The sequence below is a fragment of the Sciurus vulgaris genome, assembly GCF_902686455.1.
Source record: "Sciurus vulgaris genome assembly, chromosome: 4".
NCBI classification, from domain to species: Eukaryota; Metazoa; Chordata; class Mammalia; order Rodentia; family Sciuridae; genus Sciurus; species Sciurus vulgaris.
This window is the reverse complement of record NC_136464.1, coordinates 146,636,062-146,658,688: the sequence shown is the minus strand read 5'-3', so window position 1 is coordinate 146,658,688 and position 22,627 is coordinate 146,636,062. Positions and strand designations below refer to the sequence as shown.

Here is a 22,627-nt window from a genome sequence, read left to right as displayed (position 1 = left end):
TTTCATGCCCAACTTTGCTGGGGACTTCATTTCCTCCCCACCACAAACCTATGAGATGGTGGCTACCTTGGATCCTGCTCCTTCCACATCTTTTTTTTTTTCTTTACAAAGATGATAAGACTGAGAACAAGAATTTAGTAACTTGCCCTCTTCAGACCAGTTACTTCAGAGCTCATTCCCCCCACCCCAGAGGACTGGTGTTGCTGCTCTCCCGTTGGGGGAGTGAGGGCTGGAGGTGCAGCTGGCTGGACGTGCAGGCGGGTGGAGAGCGTTTGCCTGACATCCAAGAGTGACCCAGGAGGCTTGCCTGTAAAATAGATGGGGGCAGTGGACCTGTTTTCCTTTGATTCGATGAATTTTTCTATTTCCTTCTCCCATTTTCTTTATTTGTTGAAAAGAGTGTGCCTATTGGGAAGCCAAGCCATATGGACCATTCTCCCAGGCCAGCATCTTTTGCAGAGTCCCAGATTAGAGTTGGAGCCAGTTGACTGACCTAACTGTGCAGATGTTAGGGAAGGATTCTTTTTTTGTTTCCTGTTTTGCAGTACTAGGGATTGAACCCAGGGACTTGCTAATACGAGGCAAGCACTCCACCACTGAGCCACATCTGCAAAAATTTTATTTTGCTAAATTGCCCAAGCTGACCTGGGATTTGTAATCTTTATGTCTCAGAATCTCAAGCAACTGGGATTACATGTGTGCACTACTGTTCAGGCTAGAAGAGGATTCTTCTAGGGAGGGTTTACTAATCTTAAGTGATCATCCAATATATATAGTCTCTACCTAAGAGAGGCACTGTCACTTAAAATGCTGAGTAGTAACAGTCTTCAGAAAAAATACAGGTAGCCATTGTTTTGGACTAAGTTCCTGCCTGGGACCCCAACAGCAGACTAAAAATCAAAATGGAGTATTCATGCTAACTTTCTGATTACTGAGCTGAAACGAAACTATTTATCTTTCTGAGAAATCAGAAATTAGAGACATAACAGCCAAATTTCCCAAACAGGCCCATTTCTTGGTAATGGCTCTGCTTAGTCCCTACACAGAAAAGGTAAGCTAAAGTAAGCCAACATTAACCAATCAGTTTTTCGCCCATTTTTCTGCCTCTCTGTCCCAACTTTACAAGGAAAGTAATTTTGAAATGATTGATCTGTTTTCTGCTTTCTTCAGCCTTCCCTGCCTGTAAAACCAGCCTCCTTTGCCCAGCTCATTGGAACACTTCGTGTATTTTGTGGAATGAAGTGTTATCTAATTCTAGAATTGATAATTCTAGAATTTTCTAGAATTCCATGAAGGTTGCTTCAACTAAATTGTTGTAGCCCTGCCCTTTGACAGTAGTAAGAGTATTTAAAAACTGCTTTAATTGTGCTCCCATTTGTATTCTGGACTTTGTGCTTGGCACATTGACCTTACTATGTAATTCTCACAGCAGTCCTGAATGTGATGAAACTGAGGCTCCCAGAGGCTGTGACAGTCCCTGAGTCCCACAGCCTAGTGAGCGCACTGGGGTCCAAACCTTGGTCTATGTGACTCTAAAGCCCTGGCTCCCCACGGTGGTGCTTCATGGCTTCTTTTCCTCTAGTATCTCTGGGTTCTCAAGAGCTGAGAGATGCCCTCAGAAAAATCAGTGTAATTGCTTGACCTTGTGAGGAAGCCAGCTCGACAGCCTCCAGGCTGCAGGATGAGCACCTTCCCTCTTGATCGGAAACATCTGCGTCAGGGAGGCACTGGAGGATTTCTCCACCCTTCCACTGCTAGCACTCGGCCTGCGGGGTCTTTCCCAACCCTCAGCTGCTTTGTATGGTTGTCTTTCTCAGTTAGCCAGTGAAGTGACCTGCAGACAGCATTTAGTAAGACACTGTTGAGAGAGAAAGAAGCCAGCAGTTTGGCCTGCCGGGAACTTGTGACCTAGCTGAACAGTGAATCTGACACATCTGGGCCAGGTGGACAGGAAGTGCTGCAAGAGCCCAGGTGAGAGAGGGGCCTCTCCTCCGGGGCTGTTCGCACTGGGCCTTACAAGAGGGGCGGTGTTTGTAAGGCAGAGACAAAGGCAGAGTTTCTGAACAAGCACTGCAACCAGGACCAGAGAGATCCAGGGGCAGTGAGATATTTGGAACTTACTGAGTGTCGACCAAGGTGACTTGGAAGGCCACACAGGGAGGTGGAAGCCTCAGTGTCCTGTGTCTGGATTTCATCCAGTGGGAAACCCCTGAAGGTCCAAAAATATTCATGAGAACAGTGTCTCAGGAGGATCGTCCCCCTGCCAGCACGATGGATCTGGGGCTGAGGAGAGAGAACGTATAAAGCCAGGGACCAGGGAGACTGTCAGATGGGGGCGGGCGAGGGTGCCTGGCCCACGTGGGACTAATGTGAGACATCACCAAGAAAGAATCCGCCTTGCCTGTTAACTGGCTATTTTGAAGAAAGTGGCAAGTGAAGAAGTCAAAGGTGACCTGAAGTCCCTCTCTGAGATTACTGGGGGCATGGCCTGCAGAGGGCAAAATCCAGACAGAGGCCTCACTTGAGGCAAAAGTTCTTCCTATCTTCTTCGAGTCTTTTTGGTAGATTATTCTTACGGAGAAGGAATGGAATTGTTTCCAGACTAACAGAGCAATATTTTCCATCAGGAAGTGTTCTATGAACTACATCCCCGTCAATCGTGAACTTACACTAGAACTAGAGTCTGTCTCAGGTGAGCCCAGGAAGCTGTTTTCAGGTTCCACATGATACAGCCTAGTGAGCAGAACTACCAAATCTGGGCTAGGGGTGTCATTTAGTAGTTGTGTACCTGCTTAGTAGCCCAAGGCCCTGGGTTTGATCCCTAGCACCTAATTTCCCCCCATCCCCAAAACAAAACTATCAAATTTATGATGTGCTGTAGGAATTGGGAGGATTCTCATCATGCTCCTTCTAGCCCTAAAATAGATGCATTTTGTTATTGTTTTTGTTTTTGTTGCTGGGATTGAACCCATGCTATCACTCCTGCTAAGTACATGCTATACCACTGAGCTACGCCCGCAGCCCAAATAGGGGAAGTTTTAATCAAAATATTTATTATTGAAGATAGTCTATATCTTTATTATCTCTTTCAGTTAGTAATGTTTTAAGAACAAAAAAATATTAAACCTTCTCTTTTTCTTTTTGATATTCACTTGACTTGGCAGTACTTGAATTTCAAAATAAGGCAGTATATATTTTTCCAGACCTACAGGCTAGAAGTGGTTACAAATAGATCCTTGTAAGTGCCACTGAAGAAATGAGGTATTTAAGTCCTGTTTTGTTTCTTTCTCTCCTTGGGCCACACTCTTCTGTCAATTAGGTGTATGATGCCCAAATCAATTAAACCTAGGGGCAGGAGAGACCAGCTCGTTTCTTCTCCTGTTTACTGTTTCTGTGGTGTGTGCTTGTGAACCTAGGATCATAGAGATTGCAGCCTGTCACTCTGCCCACACATCTGCCGCCAAGACCCAGGGAGGGCACGTGTACATGTGGGGCCAGTGCCGGGGCCAGTCAGTGATCCTGCCCCACCTCACCCACTTCTCCTGCACCGACGACGTGTTTGCTTGCTTTGCCACTCCTGCTGTCACCTGGCGCCTCCTCTCAGTGGGTAAGCTGGTCCCTGTCCATGTGGGACACGGCCTGAAAACTAGGAAGAGAGTTCAGGGCTTTTATTTTGACATAAGGACTCCATTAGGTGCAGGATCTTAGTTTATTTCCTTCTAATCAGCTCCTGTGAAAGGAACTAACCTGATTGATTAGTTTTCTTAAAAGTATGAGAAACCAACACCAGTACTGAGTTTCAAGTAATTTTATTTAAACACTTTTTAATTTTGCTGGGAAACTGCATCTTTTATTTTAGCTAATATATTTATACTCAGACACTCTAAAATTTCATTCAAAATTAACAAGGTAGTTGTTTTTAGTTTTTAGTTGTTTGGTCATCTCTAGGAGCAGGTTTGTGTAAGGTTTTTTGTCTTCATGAATTGCGGAGATGCAAATCTGTATTTGGGGGAAGGCATTGCTCAGTTGTCATTTCTTTTGGGGAGCTGATGTTTTCACCAGTGCTATCAGTAAGGCCTCATCTTGGCCTGTGTGCGTGGTTGTCACGTCTGCAGCTGAGTCTTGCAGCATGTGTTATTCTCTTAGAACCCGATGACCACCTCACCGTGGCTGAGTCACTGAAGAGGGAATTTGACAACCCAGATACTGCAGATCTGAAGTTTCTGGTTGATGGAAAATATATTTATGCACATAAAGTCCTTCTCAAAATTAGGTAAGGAATCATTTGTTTTGAGATTTGAGATCAGTCCCTTTCATTTGACAGTTAAGCTAGACATTTCATTGATATCGAAAAAGTGCAAGGTTCTTTTGGCCCTTCTGGGTTTGCACAGTGGGAAATATGTGATCAGGGAAACAAGAAATAACACAGGTTGGGTGCGGCAAGTGCTGGTGTGTGGTTTGGGGAATCAGTCTTGCAGGCATTCCTTAGAGCACCGGGGAAATGCTTTGTCCACTTCGTTAGAGAGCAGCCGGTGAGCTTTGCACATGGTAGATTCCCATCACAAGTTGCCTTCCCTGCCTGGGAACTGCGCTCAGCCGTGGCAATTGCTCTCCTCAATCAGCTATGGGACACTTCACTTTTAAATGCTTCAAAAAAAGAGAGGTCAGCTTTTCCAGATCAACAAGATCTGGAGTGACACCAACATAATGATTTTTAAAATTAAGTGTTTAATTTATGAGCCTGTGTGGCATCCGTTTCAGATGTGCTCTTTGATGAGTTTTGTCATATGTACATGCCTGTGAAACCACTACCCTACATCAAGATACAGAACATTTCTGTCGCCCCTCAGAGATTCCCTCAGGCCCCTGCCTGGGCAGCCAGGGACCACTCAGCCACCATAGATGAGCTAGCATTTTCTGGAAGTTTATACAAATGAAATGGTACAGTATGCATTCTTTTGTGCCTGACTCTTCCCTCTTACTGATTTTGAAATGCATCATGCTGTTGAGTAACATAATTTAAACCCCATTTCAGTGAATCATAGACCCAATGTGGTGTTTCAGTCTCAAGTTCCCCATTAGGAAGGTCAAGCTGTGCTGCATTTCTTCTCTCTGTAGCACAAAAATCTTCATTTTTAAAAAGGGAGTGAGTTAGTTTGCTGTAACAAAGTACTTGTACAAAGGTGGCTTTAACAACAAAATCTTACTCTCTCACAGCCCTGGAGGCTGGAAGTGTAAGGTCAAGGTCGAGGAAGAGGGCTGTGGGGACAATCGGTTCCAACCCTCTCTCCCAGCTTCTAGTGGTTGGCAACTGTCTTTGGCGTTCCTTGGCGTGTGGCAGCTTAACTCAGATCACCATCCGCCATTCTCCCTGTCAGCGTCAGTGTCCACATTCCCCACTCTCGTAGCGACACCAGTTATATTGTATCAGGGCCACACCGATGACCTCATCTTAACTCGATCACCTTTGTAAAGACCCTGTCTCCAAATAAGTTCACATTCTGTCATTCTGGATGTTAGGAGTTCAACATAAGAATGTTTAAGGGACACGATCCAAACCATAATGGAGTGAAGAAACAAATTTACTCAGATTTATAAAAATAAGCCTTACTGATTTCTATAAGTGCTGGTTGGTAGATGTGGTATGGGAATGATGCCGGGAGTCTGGCACCATCTTCACCAGCACTGCCAGAGGCAGTTGCCCGCCCCCGCCATGGCAGTGGGTTTGCATTTGCAGCCTTGTTGAACAGTTGATTGTTTGAAAATGTCAGGCCAGAAAAGAATGGAAGGATCTCAGGCAAGGATGCTGGAGCTCTAACAAAATACCTGAGATAGTTAGCTTATAAAACAAAAGATTTATTTGTTTGGGGCTAGGGATTGAACACAGGGCCTCACACATGCTAAGCATGTGATCTGCTAGTGAACTACACCTTTAACCAAAAAGGTTTATTTTGACTGAGAGTTTTGGGGGTTCCAATCTATGACTGATTGCTTTGGGCCTGTGGTGAGACAGCGTATTCTATCAAAAGTGTATGGAGGAGCAAAGCTGCTTGCATGGGGAGCCAGGAATGAAGGAGGAGGAAGGGACCTGGTTAGGCCCCTCCCCCGCCCAACGACCTGAGGCCTCCCACTAGGTCCCATCTATTAAGGTTTCTACCACCTCCCAATAATAGCAAGCTAGTTCCATACATGCGCCTTTGGGGGACATTCAGCATCCAAACTTACACAGAGGAAAGTGTCTAATTTAACGTAGTCCGGAAGCTGGAATCTGACCTGCTCCTTTCTTCCTTTAGATGTGAACATTTTCGTTCTTCATTGGAAGATAATGATGATGATATTGTAGAAATGAGTGAATTTTCATATCCTGTGTATCGAGCCTTCCTGGAATACCTCTACACAGACAGCATCAGCCTCTCCCCTGAGGAGGCAGTAGGTAATTGCCGAAGAATTTTCCACAAAATTGGCAAAATGTCGAGTAACTTCAAAGTGGTTTCCATAGAACCTAAAAGAAAGGCACTGTGAGGGTGACCACAAGGTTTCTTTTCTGTATGTTCAACCCAAATTTTTGCTTGTTGATGGGTGTGGGGATAGAAACCAGGGCCTTGTGCACGCTCAGCTCACACTCTGCCACCGAGCTGCATCCCTAGTCCCTGAACCCAAACTCTTTCCCCCTGTTACTGATTCACACAGAGCTTGACTAGATAGATAAATGAGGGGTTGATGGAATATCAGCCACTACTGGAGCATCACAGGCAATAGGGTGGAGGGAGGGACAGACACAGGTGCAAAGGACAAATCCTAGTGTCTGTAAAGGAAGGACCCTGGAGGGTCCACTCATTCAGACCATGGACCAGAGGGGATTGAGGCTGGGAAAGTGGGCATTTGCAGATGATCGTGGCTCAGCTAAACACTTATGATTCAGGCTGAGAGGAAGAGAGAGAGTGTGTGTTTGTGTGTGTGTGTGGGGAGGGGGTGAAGGGGAAAGGCAGGCAACAACTTTTGCACAGGGGAGATGTGTTTTGATTTTTAAGAGATTGGTAATTACTCTGGTTTGGTGTGAGATGGTGGTATTATGGGTTGGGGTGTAGCAGTGGAGGTGCTGAAAAGAGGTCAGGTTCTGGATTTCCTTAAAGCTGCAGCTGGCAGAGTTGCTTGATGGATGGGAAGTGAGGTGGGAGGTGAGGGAGGATGACCATGCTGAGGCTTTTGGCTTGAGCAGATGGGTTAAAGGAGGTGGATGAGCTGAGGGAGATGGAGAGCAACAGGTTTTGCTCTTGACTTTGAAAAGCCAGTGGAATTTCAGCTGCTTCATAAACACTGAGTGGCAGTTTCTTTCATAGGCTCACCCTTAACATTGGCAGGACCCAGGCAAGAGTTCAAATGGAGGCCTGTGTGCTATGTGTCTAAAATTTAAAGGGAACATATCAGGCTAACAAACTTCAGATAAAATACGTTCCATCCTCCTACCTTGAAAAATAGAAAAATACATCTTCATTAAGAACTGAAGGGCTAGGTTTGAGTTTTGGTTCTGGCTGGAACATGGTGGCAGGAGCGTTGGATCCCTGGCCTCCAGGTTGCAGCTCTGTTGCATTGTAAGGGGCATATGGGCACTGCAGCCTGCATGTCCAAGCTCCACCCAGCCCCAATCTGGGCCACCCTTTGGGGCCAGGGGTCTGCACATTGGTGGTATGGCTTGTCACGGGGAGGAAGTTCTCACACATGTGTGACTTCAGGACCAATGAGGCAGGGAATTCAGGTTCCCAGGGACCCAAAGTGTGATCTTGAAGTGGGCTGGGGCTCTTGAGCACCCCATGATGTGGGCGTGCCTGGAAAAGGTGCAGAGCCCAGGCTCAGGGCAGTGGCCCAGGACTTGTGTATGTGAGTTAAAGCTCAGGGAGCATTTGGGGCTGTTGATATGAATTTGAAAGTTTTGAGACCTGACCCAAAACAATCTGTTCATGACTCATGACTTTAGTATCTTCCTCTGGCCATGGGCCTTTTCTTCATTTTAACAGTATTTGCTGTGGCATGGGCTTTCCAGTCAGATTCTACCACATGATTAAGAACATATTAGTGAAGAAATATAGATACAAAACAATACATTAAGATTGATTAAGTCCCAGCTCTGTCCTTTAGGTGCTCTGCTAGTACCTTTGAATGAAATGTTAGCTTGAGGTGGATGTGACAGTATTCTAGTAGCAGAAGTCAGCTAACCTTCTGATCAGGTGGTAGCCCAGGACTAACTGACGTGTACCTCTGCCAAGGGGGTCAGATCATGAACTCACAATGCTGGAACCCCCTTTGTGCAAGGGCAGAAGGACTCAGGATATTTTAGCTAAGCTGCATATCCTCAACAGCACTCATTCACCAGTGACAAATTAATTCTGATATTCTTTATGCTAATTAAAAAGTCCTCTAATGAAGATTCAGATAGCAACATCTGAAAACAAATAGGATCTTTCAAATATGAATAGACCATTCCTAATTAGAGGATTTCAGGGTAGATTAAAATTAACTGGCGTGTATATCACTGAGTCTTCACTGGATGATTTGAAAGCAGATGACAAGTCACATAAGAGGAACTATCAGCATCTCTAGAAGTATTTAAAACCGTGGGGTTGGAGCTCACTTGGGGAAATAAATGAATAAGTGTCTGAGGGTTGAACCCTGGGGCATCTACACATTTGGAAGTCAGGAAAAATGGCCCACCAAGGGGACCCAAGAGTCCTAGGAAAAATCAAAACACAAGCGAAGAGTGGTTCAAGGGGCCCACATCATCAGCCACATCAGGTGCCATGTGAATGTTGAGTAAGAGGAAACCGGAGACTAGACCTGGGTTTGGCAGTGTGGAAGCCATTAGTAACAATGACTTCAGTGAGCAGTGGCAGTGGGATTCTTCTTGGGATGGCTTGAGGACAGACTGGGAGTAAGAAAGGAGCAAATACAGACGACTCTGTAGGAGTTCTGCAGGGAGGAGCAGAGAGATGCATGCCTGTGAAAGGTGTTTCTTTTAACTATTGAACCCAGGACCTGGTGCATGCTAAGCACACATCTACCACTGAGCTACACCTAAACCCCTCCTTTATCTTTAAAGCATGTGTGCTGACGGGCATGACCTGCAGAGGAAGATATAGCTAATGGGGTGACCAAGGGGGACCCACTCCTTTTTCTTTGTTTTTCCTAGGAAAATTCCTAAGGCCATTTTCATTTTGCTCCATCTGGCTACTGTGCTCGTTGAGTTCGGCTGCCTTCTCAGGGAGCCCACACCCTCCGAGGCACGTCTGGGTTTGCACAGGGCTTCACTGAGCGTGATGTTCAAAGTCATGTCAAAACCATCTGTGAATGGCTGAGTGAATTTAAATCAGGATGCTTGAAATGTGTTCCCTAATAAGTACGTCTTTCCACCAGGATTGCTAGATTTGGCTACATTTTATAGAGAAAATCGTTTGAAAAAACTCTGCCAACAAACCATCAAGCAAGGGATCTGTGAGGAGAACGCCATTGCTCTGCTCTCGGCTGCTGTGAAATACGACGCTCAGGTGAGAAGAGCACCTGAACTAAACTCCAGGTGGACTAAAATCTTAATGTAAAGAGCAAAAAACTAACAAAGGTACCAGAAAAAAGATAGGTGGCTATATGATGTCAGGGTGAACATCAAAGGAAAGGGTTGATAGACCTGATTTCAAAAGATAAAAATCGGGCTGGGGAGATAGCTCAGTTGGTAGAGTGCTTGCCTTGCAAGCACAAGGCCCTGGGTTCCATCCCCAGCACCGCCAAAAAAAAAAAAAAAAAAAAAAAGCTGTTCACACCAAAAATAGCACAAAGTCTGAAAGTAAATGATGCACTGGGGAAAATATTTGTCACATAAAATGAAACAAGTTTAAAGAAAGAGAAATATAAGCAGTTTGACAGAAAAAAAAATGAACCAAAGAACAAGTGGATCTATGAAAGAATGAAAAACATAAATTAAAAAATATAAGTGAAAACAAAATATAATTTTTCACCTGTCAAAGTGGGGAAGTATATTTTTTATAAATAATAAGGGCTTAGAATAATGAGGATTCTCCTAAAACAGTGACTGTTCAAATTGGTACAGTTATTCTGGGGCCAGTTAGGTATAATACGTATTAAAAGCCTTACAGATGTAATTCTCATACTAAGGAATTCACTTATTGGAATTTATCTCAAGGAAGTAATCATGAATTTGAACAAATAGTTAACTTCAAAAAGGGTCACGCAGCAGCTCATTATTTTGGAAAATTAGAAAAAGTCAATGTGAAGAGTAGAGAATTACTTATAAAATGTTAAAAGTATGCAATTATGCTACTACTGAAGATCTGTCATTCCATGAAAAAGCTGTGGTCCTATCATTATTATTATTTTAAGTATAAACAGCTGAGTAGAAAAAAAGATTGAAATTCATTATCTACCTAAGAAAAAAACTAAAGACTATGGGCTGTGGTTATCATTGGATGGTGGGATTGTGATTTTTATTTTCTTTGCTTGTTTTCATGAACTTTCTACAGTGACCATGTATTGTTATGATAATAAAGAAAGGAAAGAAAACTGATTTTAGGCTAAATCTTTAGGAAACAGGCCATAACTTCTTGGAATCAGTTTCCTTTTGGTATAAGGATATCCTCTCCTTTGGTCAAAAAACAGGGACATTTTAGTAGAAAAAAGGTTATAACTTATTTTTTTGCTTATGTAAACAATAATATACTTACTAAAGAAAATGTAAAAAATACAAAATCTGAGGAAGGAAATGACTCATTAACCAGAGAGGATTAGTTTTCATTGCAACTTTCAAATCAGGAACTTCTGATTTTTTTTTCTAGGTCACATTATGTATATATTTCTAAAAATTCAAAGATGAGATTTTTTTTCTCTGCCTAGATCTAAAAAAATCTTACCCACCTTGCATAGTGTGTGGGGGCCAGGAGAGTGGTCAGTAAGGAGGCTAAATGCTCTAGGAAGTGATGAGGGTGGGTTGGTCTGGGTCACTCACTGTGGGGATGATGAAAAATGGTTGGATTGCAGATGTATCTTAAAGGTAGAGACAATAAAATTTGTTGATGGATTGGTAAAGGAAAAAAAAAAAAAACAAGAAAATTTAAGAATAACTTCAAGGATTTTTGTCCTGAGCAACTTAAAGGATGAAATTATCATGTTGAGATAGGGAAGATGGGGAGCAGTGGCATTTGGGGGAAGGAATTTGGTCTGGAGTATGTTAAGGATGTGATGTCTCAAACCTCCAGATGAACGTGGGTTCGTAAACCTACAGGTGAACGTGTGTAATGAGCAAGTTGCATACCCACTCGAGTTCAGAGAAGTGTATTGCAAGCTGTGAGGTTGTCATGAGACAGGCATGTTTGAGGTTCAGTCACAAGCACTCTGTAGAGTCAAAGAAGATATGGAGACACCAGCCAAGGGCACACAAAGGACAAAGCAGCAGGGTAAGAGACAAACCAGGAGAAGCGTCCTAGGAAAGAGAATCAGGAAGTTGTCCTCAATCATGTCTGATGCTGCTAGTGGGTCAGGTGAACCCTGGAAGCTGACTAGTGGGTTTGGCAGTGAGATCTCCATAGGCGACCTGGACACTTGGTTTCAATTCAGTGAGTTGGGTGAAGCCTGAGTGGAAAATGGAAGCAGAGGAATTGGAGATGGGAATGGAGACACCTTTTTCTGATCATATTAGTTATAAAGAGAAACAGATTGGAGGGGGCATGTCAAGTAGGACATTTTTTTTACTTTTTTTGATGAAATTGAAGCATGTTTGTATAATGATGGGAATGATCCATTCAAAAAAGAATAAGTTAATGGTGCAGTCACTGGAGTGGGGCCCTGAGGAGGTGGGGTGGTGGGATCTAGTGAAAGAGATAGGGGACTGGCCTTCCATCCATCACCAGCTATTCAGCCATGGATGTCTACCAGGGAGGCCAAAATATAGGATGGCAAGAGCTTGCAGATCCTCCTGGAGAGTCATTTCCTCAGAAAAATGGGAAGTTATGTTATTGGGGTTTAACAGGAGAAAGTGTGAGTCATGTAGGAGAATGAATAAACTATGGAAATGTGGGTGAGTTGCCCAACAGAACTAAGGGTGCTGTTTTAAAAGATGAAGCTGTGTAAACTAGCAACATTTAAAATAAACTACATTTTTTACAATAATAATAATAATAATAATAATAATAGGTGGGAATTTATTTTACATGGATAGAATTCCCTTACAACCAGGGCCCCCTATGCCAGTTTCTTAAATTCTTAGAATTTCAGGAACTCTAAGTCCTGTCCTTATAATAATTATGGGAAATTCCCATTCTAGGATGTAAAGAAAGGTGGATCGAAGTGATAACTTCTTAGATCCTTTTGTTCTCTTACTTATTAGCAGTCTTACTGATGCTGTCCAGATCTCTTACGACTCCCAGCTGCCCAGCCACCTACCTCCATGTGTTTATGCTGCAGTGTGTGGGGTTGGGGGTGGGATCTCCCATTCCTCTGTAGAGTTCAGCCAAAGCTTTCAGGGCATTTCTGTCTCGGTTCCCTTTCATGTGCTGTAGGCAAAAAGGTTATTCCTTAAAGTTAATCAAGAGACATGATTTTAAGTGAATATTGGGATATTCAGTACATTTTTTAATTCAGCACATATTAGTAACATGTTATGATATCAAGAGTAGGTGTGAATTTTCCCTGTCTCATCACTGAGAGGTTGCCTAGAGCTGAACAATGTCTTAGTGCTGGTGTGACCAACCCAGCTGTGTTCAGGGATGAAATAATAGTTTTCTTCATGTAGTTTGTTTCTTACTTAAAGGGGAAATGTACTATAGGTATTGACATGGCTATCAATATTGTTAATTTTCTCTTTAATTGCTAATTTTAGTCCATTTTTGTCTTCTTCATTTGCTGTAGTTTTTGTGTGTCTAGAGAAGAAAAGACCATAGTTGCAATATGCATATATAATTACTTGGAAATTATTTTGGGCTTTATTTTTTATAAATTGACTTGAGCAACATTAGAGAAGAAACTTTAAAAATTGATCACCACTAGGTCACACCTTGACTGTGTGCCAGATGGCAGCAGCCCAGGGTATGTCCTAGGCTTCTAAGAGGTCCTAGCAGGCTGGCTTCACTTGTCCCCAGATCAGAGAAGCATCTGGAGGACTGGGGGTACAGCTTAGTGATAGAGCATTTGCCTGCCATATGCAAGGCCCTGGGTTCAATCCCCAGCACTGCAACAATAATAATGAAGCTGTTATTATTTTGGTGCTGCAGATTGAACCCAGGGTCCAGGCACACACTGGGCTACTGCCCTGTTACAATTACTGAAGGTAAGTGTAGTGTGACAAAACCCATCCATCTCATCCTTTTTTTCTTTTTGGTACCAGGGTTTGAACCCAGGGGCGCTTAACCACTGAGCCACATCCCCAGCCCTTTTTTATATTTTATTTAGAGACAGAGTCTTGCTGAGTTGCTTAGGTCCTTGCTAAGTTGCTGAGGCTGGCTTAAGATCCTCCTGCCTCAGCCTCCCAAGTCTCTGGGATTACAGGCATGTGCCACCACACCCAGCTGTCTTCTTGCAAAGGAAAAACTGTAGTGGCCTGTTAAGTATTTAACGGTTTAAGGGAAGCAACTTCCCATCATTACTAGTTTTAATGGCTTCACCCTTTTCTTTTAAAAACTTTGTAGATAGAAATATTTAAAGTGCCCAGGGAACATAAAACGGAAGTGTAGTGCTTTTAACAAATATTGAAGGTGGAATGAGTGATACAATTACTGTCGCTAGAAGGAGTACTGGAGAGTTCATACACTTCCATGTCTGTCTCTGGGAAGAAAAAGCCAGACCGCACCAGTTGTGAAGGAGTTAGGTTTTACTCTTATTTAAAAGTTTACAAGCGTGGATTCATGTTAGTTATATACTTTCTGTAACTGTTGTTTGGGTATTGCTCTATCGTTATCTCCTATTGGCTACCTAGCCCTTTTTTCTTATTTGAGGAATTCTGCCATGTTGCATTGCTTTGGGAAATACGAATTTGTTAAACCTTTGTTATCGTTGTTCCTAGGATTTAGAAGACTTCTGCTTCAGGTTTTGCATAAACCATCTGACTGTAGTAACACAAACTTCAGGCTTTGCAGAAATGGACCATGACCTCCTGAAGAACTTCATCAGCAAAGCCAGCAGAGTTGGAGCCTTTAAAAATTGATCCCATCTGTGGAAAAGAAGTTTTTGAACTTTTCCATTTCCCCCCGCAAAAAAGCCGGTGGTGAATGGCTTCACTTCAGCTAACAGTATTTAGGATGAGCTACTTTTGGCTGAATGCTTGTGTTCTTTTAGAAGGATGTGAGTCAGTCTTCTCCATATGCCTAAATCCAAAGTTTACATTGAATACTCTCATCAGATGCGACTGCACTCAAGGAAGACAATGCAAATGTCTTGTATTTACCATTTCCTATTTTGAAGCCCTTATGTTGGACAGCTTTGATTCATTGGAATTTTGGTGTATGCTCCTCTGACCAAGTATTCCATTATTCAGCAGGCTGATATCACTTCACTAGACAAAGAATGCTGTCACTACTACATTTTCAGCACCCAGCATAGTGCCTTGCATATAATAGGCACTCAATTAATTGATTATAAATCTTAAGGGTGATCTGAGAACAGCTTTATTTGTGGAATACTGGGTAAAGAAGTTATACAGGATAAATTCAAAATAGCTTGTTATTATTGAGGTTCTTAGTCTTCTGGTACATTGTTCTGAGAAATAGTGGCTAATTTAGAGCATTAATTAGAATTCACAAAAGGCCTTAGCAGTTGTCAAAGGCCCAAGGGCTAATTTTAATTTCTGTTTACTGAGTAATTAATTTATCATATGGGACTATTGGATATGAAGAATTACCTTTGAATGATTGTTATTTCTGGGTTCATCTGCCTTACATAAATGCATAAAGTCTTTTGCTTTTCTTTGTGTTAAGGATGATTTGCCTTTGTAAGTAAAAATGATTGAGTTTTTCTAATAGTTGATCATATGTCACTATAAAACAGGTTTCAAACTGACACTGGTATAATTTACTCGCTGAATACATAATAAGTGTGAGAGAAATTTATACTTTTTAGATCAAAACAAGCTACCCAATTGCAAAAGAGAAACTGGATCAGGACATAGTATCAGTTTCTTCTAATATATGTCTCACAGTATGATGTTATGTAAAGAAAACCCTTTTAGAATTGGAAATCTTGTTCTGATGATGAACTATTTGATAATAAAGTGCTTATTTGCAGATAATAGAATAAATGCATTTTTAATTCCTAGGCAGCAGTGAAATTATAAAATATCAACCTCATGTCTCAGAGTCTCAGATATATATAAAAATATGGGATACACACTTGTTTTTCATATGTCTCATAGCAAAGCCTACTTAAAACATAAATGTTACTATTCATATTATTGCTTTTGCTTATTATTGATTAGGTTACTTTTTTAAGACTTTATTTAAGAGGAGCTTTAAGTTCATAGCAAAACTGAGATGAAGGTACAAAGATTTCCTATTTGCCCTCTGCCCTCAGCATGCTGAGCCTCCCCCATCACCAGCGTCCCTTACCAGAGTAGTGTATTTGTTACAGTTGATGAGCTTTCATTGACACATTACCCCACCTTAGGCTGTTGCACATCCTATGGGTTTGGACAAATGTAGCCATCATTGTAGTACCATTCAGAATGGGTTCAGTGTTCTGTAAATCCTGTGCTCCACCTACTCTTCAGGGTCTTCTGAAGCTCCTCTGTGCCCCTTTCTTTCATAAATGCATTTCATGTAAAAATTGGAACACCCAAAGGGGAACAGAGAAATTTATTTAGTAATGATAAAGGGACAGCCCTTTACCAGGCTCCGTAACAGCCATAGTCCTAGGGTACAAGTTATTACTCTGGATTTGTATCCATATTTTCTCTCAAAGCTTTCTTCTATTGTAGGGGTACAATATTATCTCCGTGCTCCTTATCTCTGTGCACAACAGAGTAACTTCTGGGACTTCACAGAATATAGGTTTGAGGATTCTAATTCAGAGTATTTAAAAAGCTCCACAAGTGGTTTTGATGTTCAGCCTGGGATGAGAAAAACAAGTGGTTTAGCACTTAAAACTTGTGACTCCAAACAGTAAGGAAGAGCTAATTTTAGACCACTGAGAGAGATGACAAATGAGTCTTGGGTGTGGTAGAAATATATACTGGAAAAACATGTTTTCTTTCTGGTTTTGGAGGACTTGCCACTGACACTTCCAAAAGATTTCCTTCCTTTATTTCCTTCCGATAGATGAGTGTTTAGAAAGCCTCAGAAAATTCCATTTATTAGTGATAAGTGAGAGACAGGTACATTTTCAGAATGACTGCATCAGAAATGAATCAATCTTTTCTTTTATACAAGTTTAAGTATTTCCAGCCTTAAGTTTTGTTTCATCTCTTACTTCCACAATGAAGTTCAATGTCTTAATGTTTCCAGTATAATTTTACCCTAATGTACAGAGATTAAAATTTTATAGGAATGAATTAGTGTCCTCACTTGCTGAGAGACATTTTTGAAGATGCCATCTAATTTATTTTAAAAAGCAAAGGTTAAGAATATTAAATATATTCTTTGGTTTGCAGCTACTATAAATGAACCATAACATGTAGAATTTTATTTGGAGGCAGAATTCTTAACCAGTGAGAATTTAAAGAAGCAACATAAACTATGTAATCTTGCCTACCTTATTAGCCTCCCCATTATCACAGAAAATAGGTTGTGCAAACCGTGAAGCAAAAGGAAAAATCATATCTTGCTGTTATTTTAAATTCAGTCTTTGCTCAAACATTGAAATATAAGACTTACACAGATTTTTTTTCAGTAACTTCAACTAAAAATCTAACATTTTCTATTTAGGAATTAACTGATATTGGTCTGAACAATACATTTAATCTTTCATATTAAATTATCACAGAGACATGTTGAAATAACTTATCATTGTCACATGTCAATACATGTCAATATAAGTGTAGTCTCAAAACAATGGTCACAAAAGAGTTTATGAGAATAGATGACTCGCCTAGCTTCATATTAAAAGTGCTTGTTTTTATCTCATTTATACATTATATAGTGTTACCATGTGTGTTAGTCAGTATTGTGTTTCTATAATGAAATACTTGAGACAACTTACTTGTAAAGAGAAAAAGGTTTATTTTGGCTCATGGTTCTGGAGTTCCAGCCTAAGATCAGGAGGCTCCATAACTTTGGGGCTCTGGTGAGGGAAGCACATCATGGCAGGAGTACATGGTGGAGCACACTGCTTATATCATGAGCCAGGAAACAAAAGAGACAGAAGGAGTGGGACCCCATAATCTTTTTGGAGGACATGCCCCGAATGACCTTAGAACCTCCCATTATGATCTACCCCTCAAAAATTCTACTACCTCCCAACAGCGCCACCCTGGGAACCAGTCTTTAACACATGGACTTTGTGGTACATTTCACGTACAAACTATAGCACCATAATGTCTCTATTTAAGAAACTTCACTTGTGGTAGACTATTTTCTTTCTTTGGTGATGGTACTGGGGATTGAACCCAGAAGAGCTACACCACAGAGCTATACCACTAGCCCTTTTGATTTTTGAGACAGGAACTCACTAAATTGCTGAGGCTGACCTCAAACTTGTAATCCTCCTGCTTCAACCATCTGAGTAACTGGGATTTTAAAGTGTGCATTACCACACCTGGCATTGTGGTGTGGCAAAGTTGTTCTATAAAATACCTATTTAGTCCAGAGGAAAATTCTACTGAATCTTTACCCTGATATGTACACCATATTGGCCCCAAAATGAGTAACAAAGATATGCATCTAAAAGCAAGTTTCTATGAGATCATTCAGATAATAATAGAAGGCAGGATCTTCCCCTCCACCATTTGTGCCAGAAAACTGTAATAAAAAGTAAGTGAATACATGAATTTGAACTTGTTCCTTTTATTATAATGAACATTTAAATAATTGGGATGCTAAATTAATTTCTGGGAGTGATTAATTTTTCTGTCACTGAGACAAAAACGTTTAGTGTTGTTAAGACTGCTTGATTTTTACTTGATCTAAGACACCATTTCATTTAAGATCATCATACAACATGAGTGAAGCCTCTTGAGATACACCTGCTGCTTGTCCTGCTGTAGGCTCTTTATTTGCCTTTCTTTCTTCAGGAACAAACAAGCTGTTTCAGAAGGAAAGCACTGCATTTTCCACCCTGTTCTGAGAAACCACATAAATTAAAAATAAACCTGTGATGCCAGATGCATATTTTTTGGGGCTAATGATAATAATGACACATATCACATGATATGTAAGATCATGTAGGGCCTCAGTAAGCTCATAATAATAAAACATTAATATTTCTGTGGGGAAAGATGAATATTTCCCATGAGTGAGTTAAAGACTAGAAAGGTATATGGTAATTCAGATAAGATTCTGATGTCATATGATTTCTGGCACCAAACACAGGACCACTTGGGTTTTAGTTTTCTACATTTTTAACAATGAATAAATAAGTAGTGGTCCAGATAAGAGTTAATAGGTGACTCCTGAGTTTTTTGCTTGATAAGTGTTTAGTAAACTGGGAAAAAACTAGGCTAGAAACAAGATATTTTTGTTTGATTTTGATGTAAATTTTGAGAAATTGGAGTGGGGTAGGAATTGAGAGTTTGGTTGGCTATGATAGCTTAAATTTCTGTGAAGTGGTCAGGGCTGGAGAAACAAATTTGGGAATCAACAGTAGAAAGAGTCCACCACACACTGAATGGATGAGATAGTAGGAGAGAGTTTACACACAGAAGGAACATTCCTGTATCTAACACAAAGATCACACCATCAAACCACTAAGACTCTTGACAACTAATTTATTTTAAAATAGACAAACTATTAATTGTAGAAAATAGTAACAGCAATTTTAAATGTACAGTTTTAACCAGTACAAAAAAGCAATAAAGCAACATCTGAAGTCTTAAGAATCTCAATACACGATCTCTGAAATTCCTAAAATTCTGTCACTAATTCTAAATGTAAATTGATGAGCAAAAGACCCAGAATATGGTAAGCCCTTGACATAGATACTAACTGAACTGTATGCTACTCATGCAAAAATTAATGAAGGAATGGGGTAAAGCTTTCTAGTGCCTGTTATCAGGATAACTGTCAAAATAGTCAGTTTGGAAATTTAAACACAAAATTTTGTTTTCTAAGAAATAAAACCAGATTTCTTTTTAAAGAGAACTCTTGAGTTTAGACAAAATGATTTTCCTAAATGCTAGCTGATGCAATCTTAAATACCACCTATTTTAAATTAAACCATCTCTAAATAAGTTAATCACACAAGATAGTTTAAGTACACCTTTAGGTGCTGGGGAAGGGGGAAAGCGCTTCTTTCTAATGCAGCTATTTTAATTTGAAGCTTTTGCATAAAGTCAGAAACATTAATGCCTAACTTACAAGACCTTTGATTACTTGCAATGTTGGCCTAGAAATAATGTGGCTTTTAATGTGCCAGTGTTAGACCATACTGACTTAGAAAAAAACAGAGGATAAATAATTGCCAGTTCAAAAGATACATGGAAGACATGTACCATTCCAGAGAAAACACAAACCTTCCAAATTTAGGAGGGTAGAATAATTGTTGAGATGCAATTAGACAAATCCCTAAGGGAAACACACACACAAAAATAATCGCAAGGCTTCTATAGTTAACAGTCTGCTATGGAATAAAATTAATTCGTATCTTGATTCTTCAGGACCCAGAAACATTAGAAAGTGCACTTGGGATATACTGTATTAGGGTCCTCTGCAGCAAAGCTCTGATTGGACACTTTACTTTTTCAAGTACCAGATAGATACTTAAAAATTCAGTGATCTGAATGGTTTAAAAAAAAAAAAAAAAAAGTACTACCAATAATCTGCATTTTAAACCATGAGTTTGGATGAAAAAAAGAAATTCTTGTAAGTTCTGAGGTATGAAATCTGTGTCAGTAGTATGACAGTATCATGTCTGTACTTTGTTTTTTGCTTGTATGTAAAAGCTAAAATTTGTAAAACAAGCACACAATACATCAGATTCCAGTACTAAAATAAAATCTAATGTGTAAAGATTAGTTAATTTTTTTCCTAGTTTCTAATAATAATCTGTTTTAGCAGAAGAGTTCAGGATAATTTTGAGTGAATGGGCAAGCAGTCGAATTGCATTTGGAAGACAGGACACATTTTCTAAGGGTGTTTATGTTAAATTAAAAAAAATATACATATAAATTAATAAAACCAAGAGCAAACATCACACATATGCTACAAGGGAAGACAAAGTAGTCAGACAGGCATGGGTTGTTAGTACTCCCACTCCAGAGGCAGCCTCAATTCATTCATAAAGCAGAACAATTTTACTTTGGAAATGCAAATGATCTGCTATACCTTTTTAATGGCAGGATTACACAAGATTTCCAATCTTGTATAATAACAACATATATACCATTGAATACAACATTGAAAGTGGCTTAGGAATCACCCACACAAATATTCAACTTATATCTACACATTTTATATCTACAAAAAAGATATTAATGTGGCTGTAAACAGAACTTGGGAGAGTTATACAGTCACATCTGTGAGAGAATGAAGCCAGAGGTGTACACAGTATACAAGTGTCCACCAAGGTCCTGAGATCCTCACTGTTCTTCCTTGTTTGAGGTATCCATGCTATCATTCATTTTCTGTTTTTGCATTCGTGTTCGAGTAGATGCTGAAACAGAGATGAAGACCTGTTAATTGTGTTGATGGTACTGGGTATGTTGGCAAGGGGCTGCCATATATATTATGCTTATGTCAAACTGATGGAGCTCAGAAGCTTGCAGAGGCAGTGGTCTCCAAAGTTTTTAGTCATGTGAGTAAAACTGAATACAACATGTGAGTAAAATTTTTCAAAGCATGTACCAATAAAATTTGTCTGTATGTGTATATAAATTTTAAAATACAGACCTACCCTAAGCAAACATTAAAAAGAATTGAGAACTGGGCTTGGTCGCATATGCCTATAATCACAGATATTCTGGAGACAGAGGCAGGAGAATTCCAAGTGTTCCTGACCAGTCTCAGCAACTAACCAAAAAACTGTCTCAAAAAAAGAAAAAGAAAAAGAAGAGCGAGCGAGCTAGAGATACAACTCCAGATGGTAAAGTATCCTTGGGGTCAAAAATAAAAACTACAAAAAAATTAGATAAAAATAAATAGAATTTATACTATTTTCTTTATATATAAAATTGGTCTTGCACACTCCCAGGTATGCCCCACTTTGTAGAAGGTTGTTAAAATTGTCATTCCTCGGTCATAGGACATATCAGTGAGAACAATACCAATTAAAACATGAGAAGAGGCTTCCAACTGTCTTTGTAAATATGACTTCGAGACATAAAGTATTTAAAAGAATATTTTTGGTTGGTTTTTAAGCCATTTTTTTCAGCGTGTTATATATTACCATTATAACTAAATATAGCAAACATTTAATTTTTTTGGATTTTATATCAACTGGTATATTTCTATTTTAACTTTTAAATAGTTGTGGCTTTTCCTCCCAATATATGAAAATAAACTTTATGCTTAAAACCAAAATCAAACTGTAAAAACATTTGGAAGCATTTTGAAATGTACAGTATGCATTTAAAACAGAGCAAAAGGCTGTAAAACTTGTATATTTTCTTAAAGAAAAGTTCCATAGCTATAGTCAGTACATTTTAGTATTCCCCCACTCAAAAAAAAATTGGCTGGGGGCAGGGCTGATGATTGAACCCAGGGTTTCACACAAGCTAGGCAAGTGCTCTAACACTGAGTGATAGTCCCAGCCCAACATTCCAATTTTATTTCAAACTTGGAAAATGACCTGGTATTCTTTATCAAAATTCTCATTTCCAGTAATATAAAACTTTTGTTTGAAATTGTTTTAAAGCCGACAAGTAATTAAAATTCAACAATACAGAATAAAACAGTGTTCTTTAAATAAGGTGAGGATATGCTAGGTTTGTGAAGTCCTTTCCTGTTCCTCACACATAAAAGGGCTCCCCACTAGTTTTGCTGACCTAGAGTATTTTCTGACCATATATACTACACTGAAGATGTGGTCAGGCGACGTTTCACTTCTTAATCTTCCTGCAGTGAAGATGTTAGGGTGACAATGACCTGCATTCTGCAGTACACATTTAATAAAAAAATGTGCGAGGTAAATAATATACTCTTTTTTAAAGAAATTTCTTTTTTTTTAGTTGTAGGTGGACACAATACTTTTAATTTACTTATTTCTATGTGGTGCTGAGGACTGAACCCAAAGCCTCAACACGCTCAGCAAGTGCTCTGCCACTGAGCCACAATCCCACCCCTAAATAATATATATTCTTTTTTTTTTTTTGTGGTGCTGGGGATTGAACCCAGGGCCTTGTGCATGCCAGGCAAGCACTCTACCAACTGAGCTATCTCCCCAGCCCCAATAATATATACTCTTAAATGAGATATTTTAAATGCATGAACAAGTCTGCTACTTGAAGGAATTATGTATATTCTTTTATGAAGCAAAAAGGATTTTGCAATAAAAA

The 22,627-nt window shown here is 40.0% G+C and overlaps 2 protein-coding genes across 14 annotated transcripts in view; one reads left to right on the top strand and one right to left on the bottom strand.

Annotated features, from left to right (window-relative positions):
• Positions 1-19,969, top strand: part of RCBTB2 (RCC1 and BTB domain containing protein 2) — a 53,887-nt gene extending 33,918 nt beyond the window's left edge. For all 11 annotated transcript variants that reach the window (XM_079137654.1, XM_079137650.1, XM_079137656.1 and 8 more), the window contains 5 exons: positions 3,417-3,607; positions 4,147-4,273; positions 6,294-6,433; positions 9,409-9,539; positions 14,057-19,969. In XM_079137654.1, the coding sequence (XP_078993780.1) occupies positions 3,417-3,607; positions 4,147-4,273; positions 6,294-6,433; positions 9,409-9,539; positions 14,057-14,197 (730 nt within the window). In that variant the 3' untranslated portion in view covers positions 14,198-19,969. The remainder of the gene's footprint in view (positions 1-3,416; positions 3,608-4,146; positions 4,274-6,293; positions 6,434-9,408; positions 9,540-14,056) is intronic.
• The window catches only part of RB1 (RB transcriptional corepressor 1), a 153,093-nt gene continuing 149,353 nt past the window's right edge, over positions 18,888-22,627 (bottom strand). For 2 of the 3 annotated variants that reach the window (XM_079137637.1, XM_079137638.1), the window contains one exon: positions 18,888-20,787. In XM_079137637.1, coding sequence (XP_078993763.1) covers positions 20,714-20,787 — 74 coding nt within the window. In that variant the 3' untranslated portion in view covers positions 18,888-20,713. Of the gene's footprint in view, positions 20,807-22,627 lie in introns of all 3 variants that reach the window. The other variant, XM_079137639.1, reaches the window with a different exon arrangement.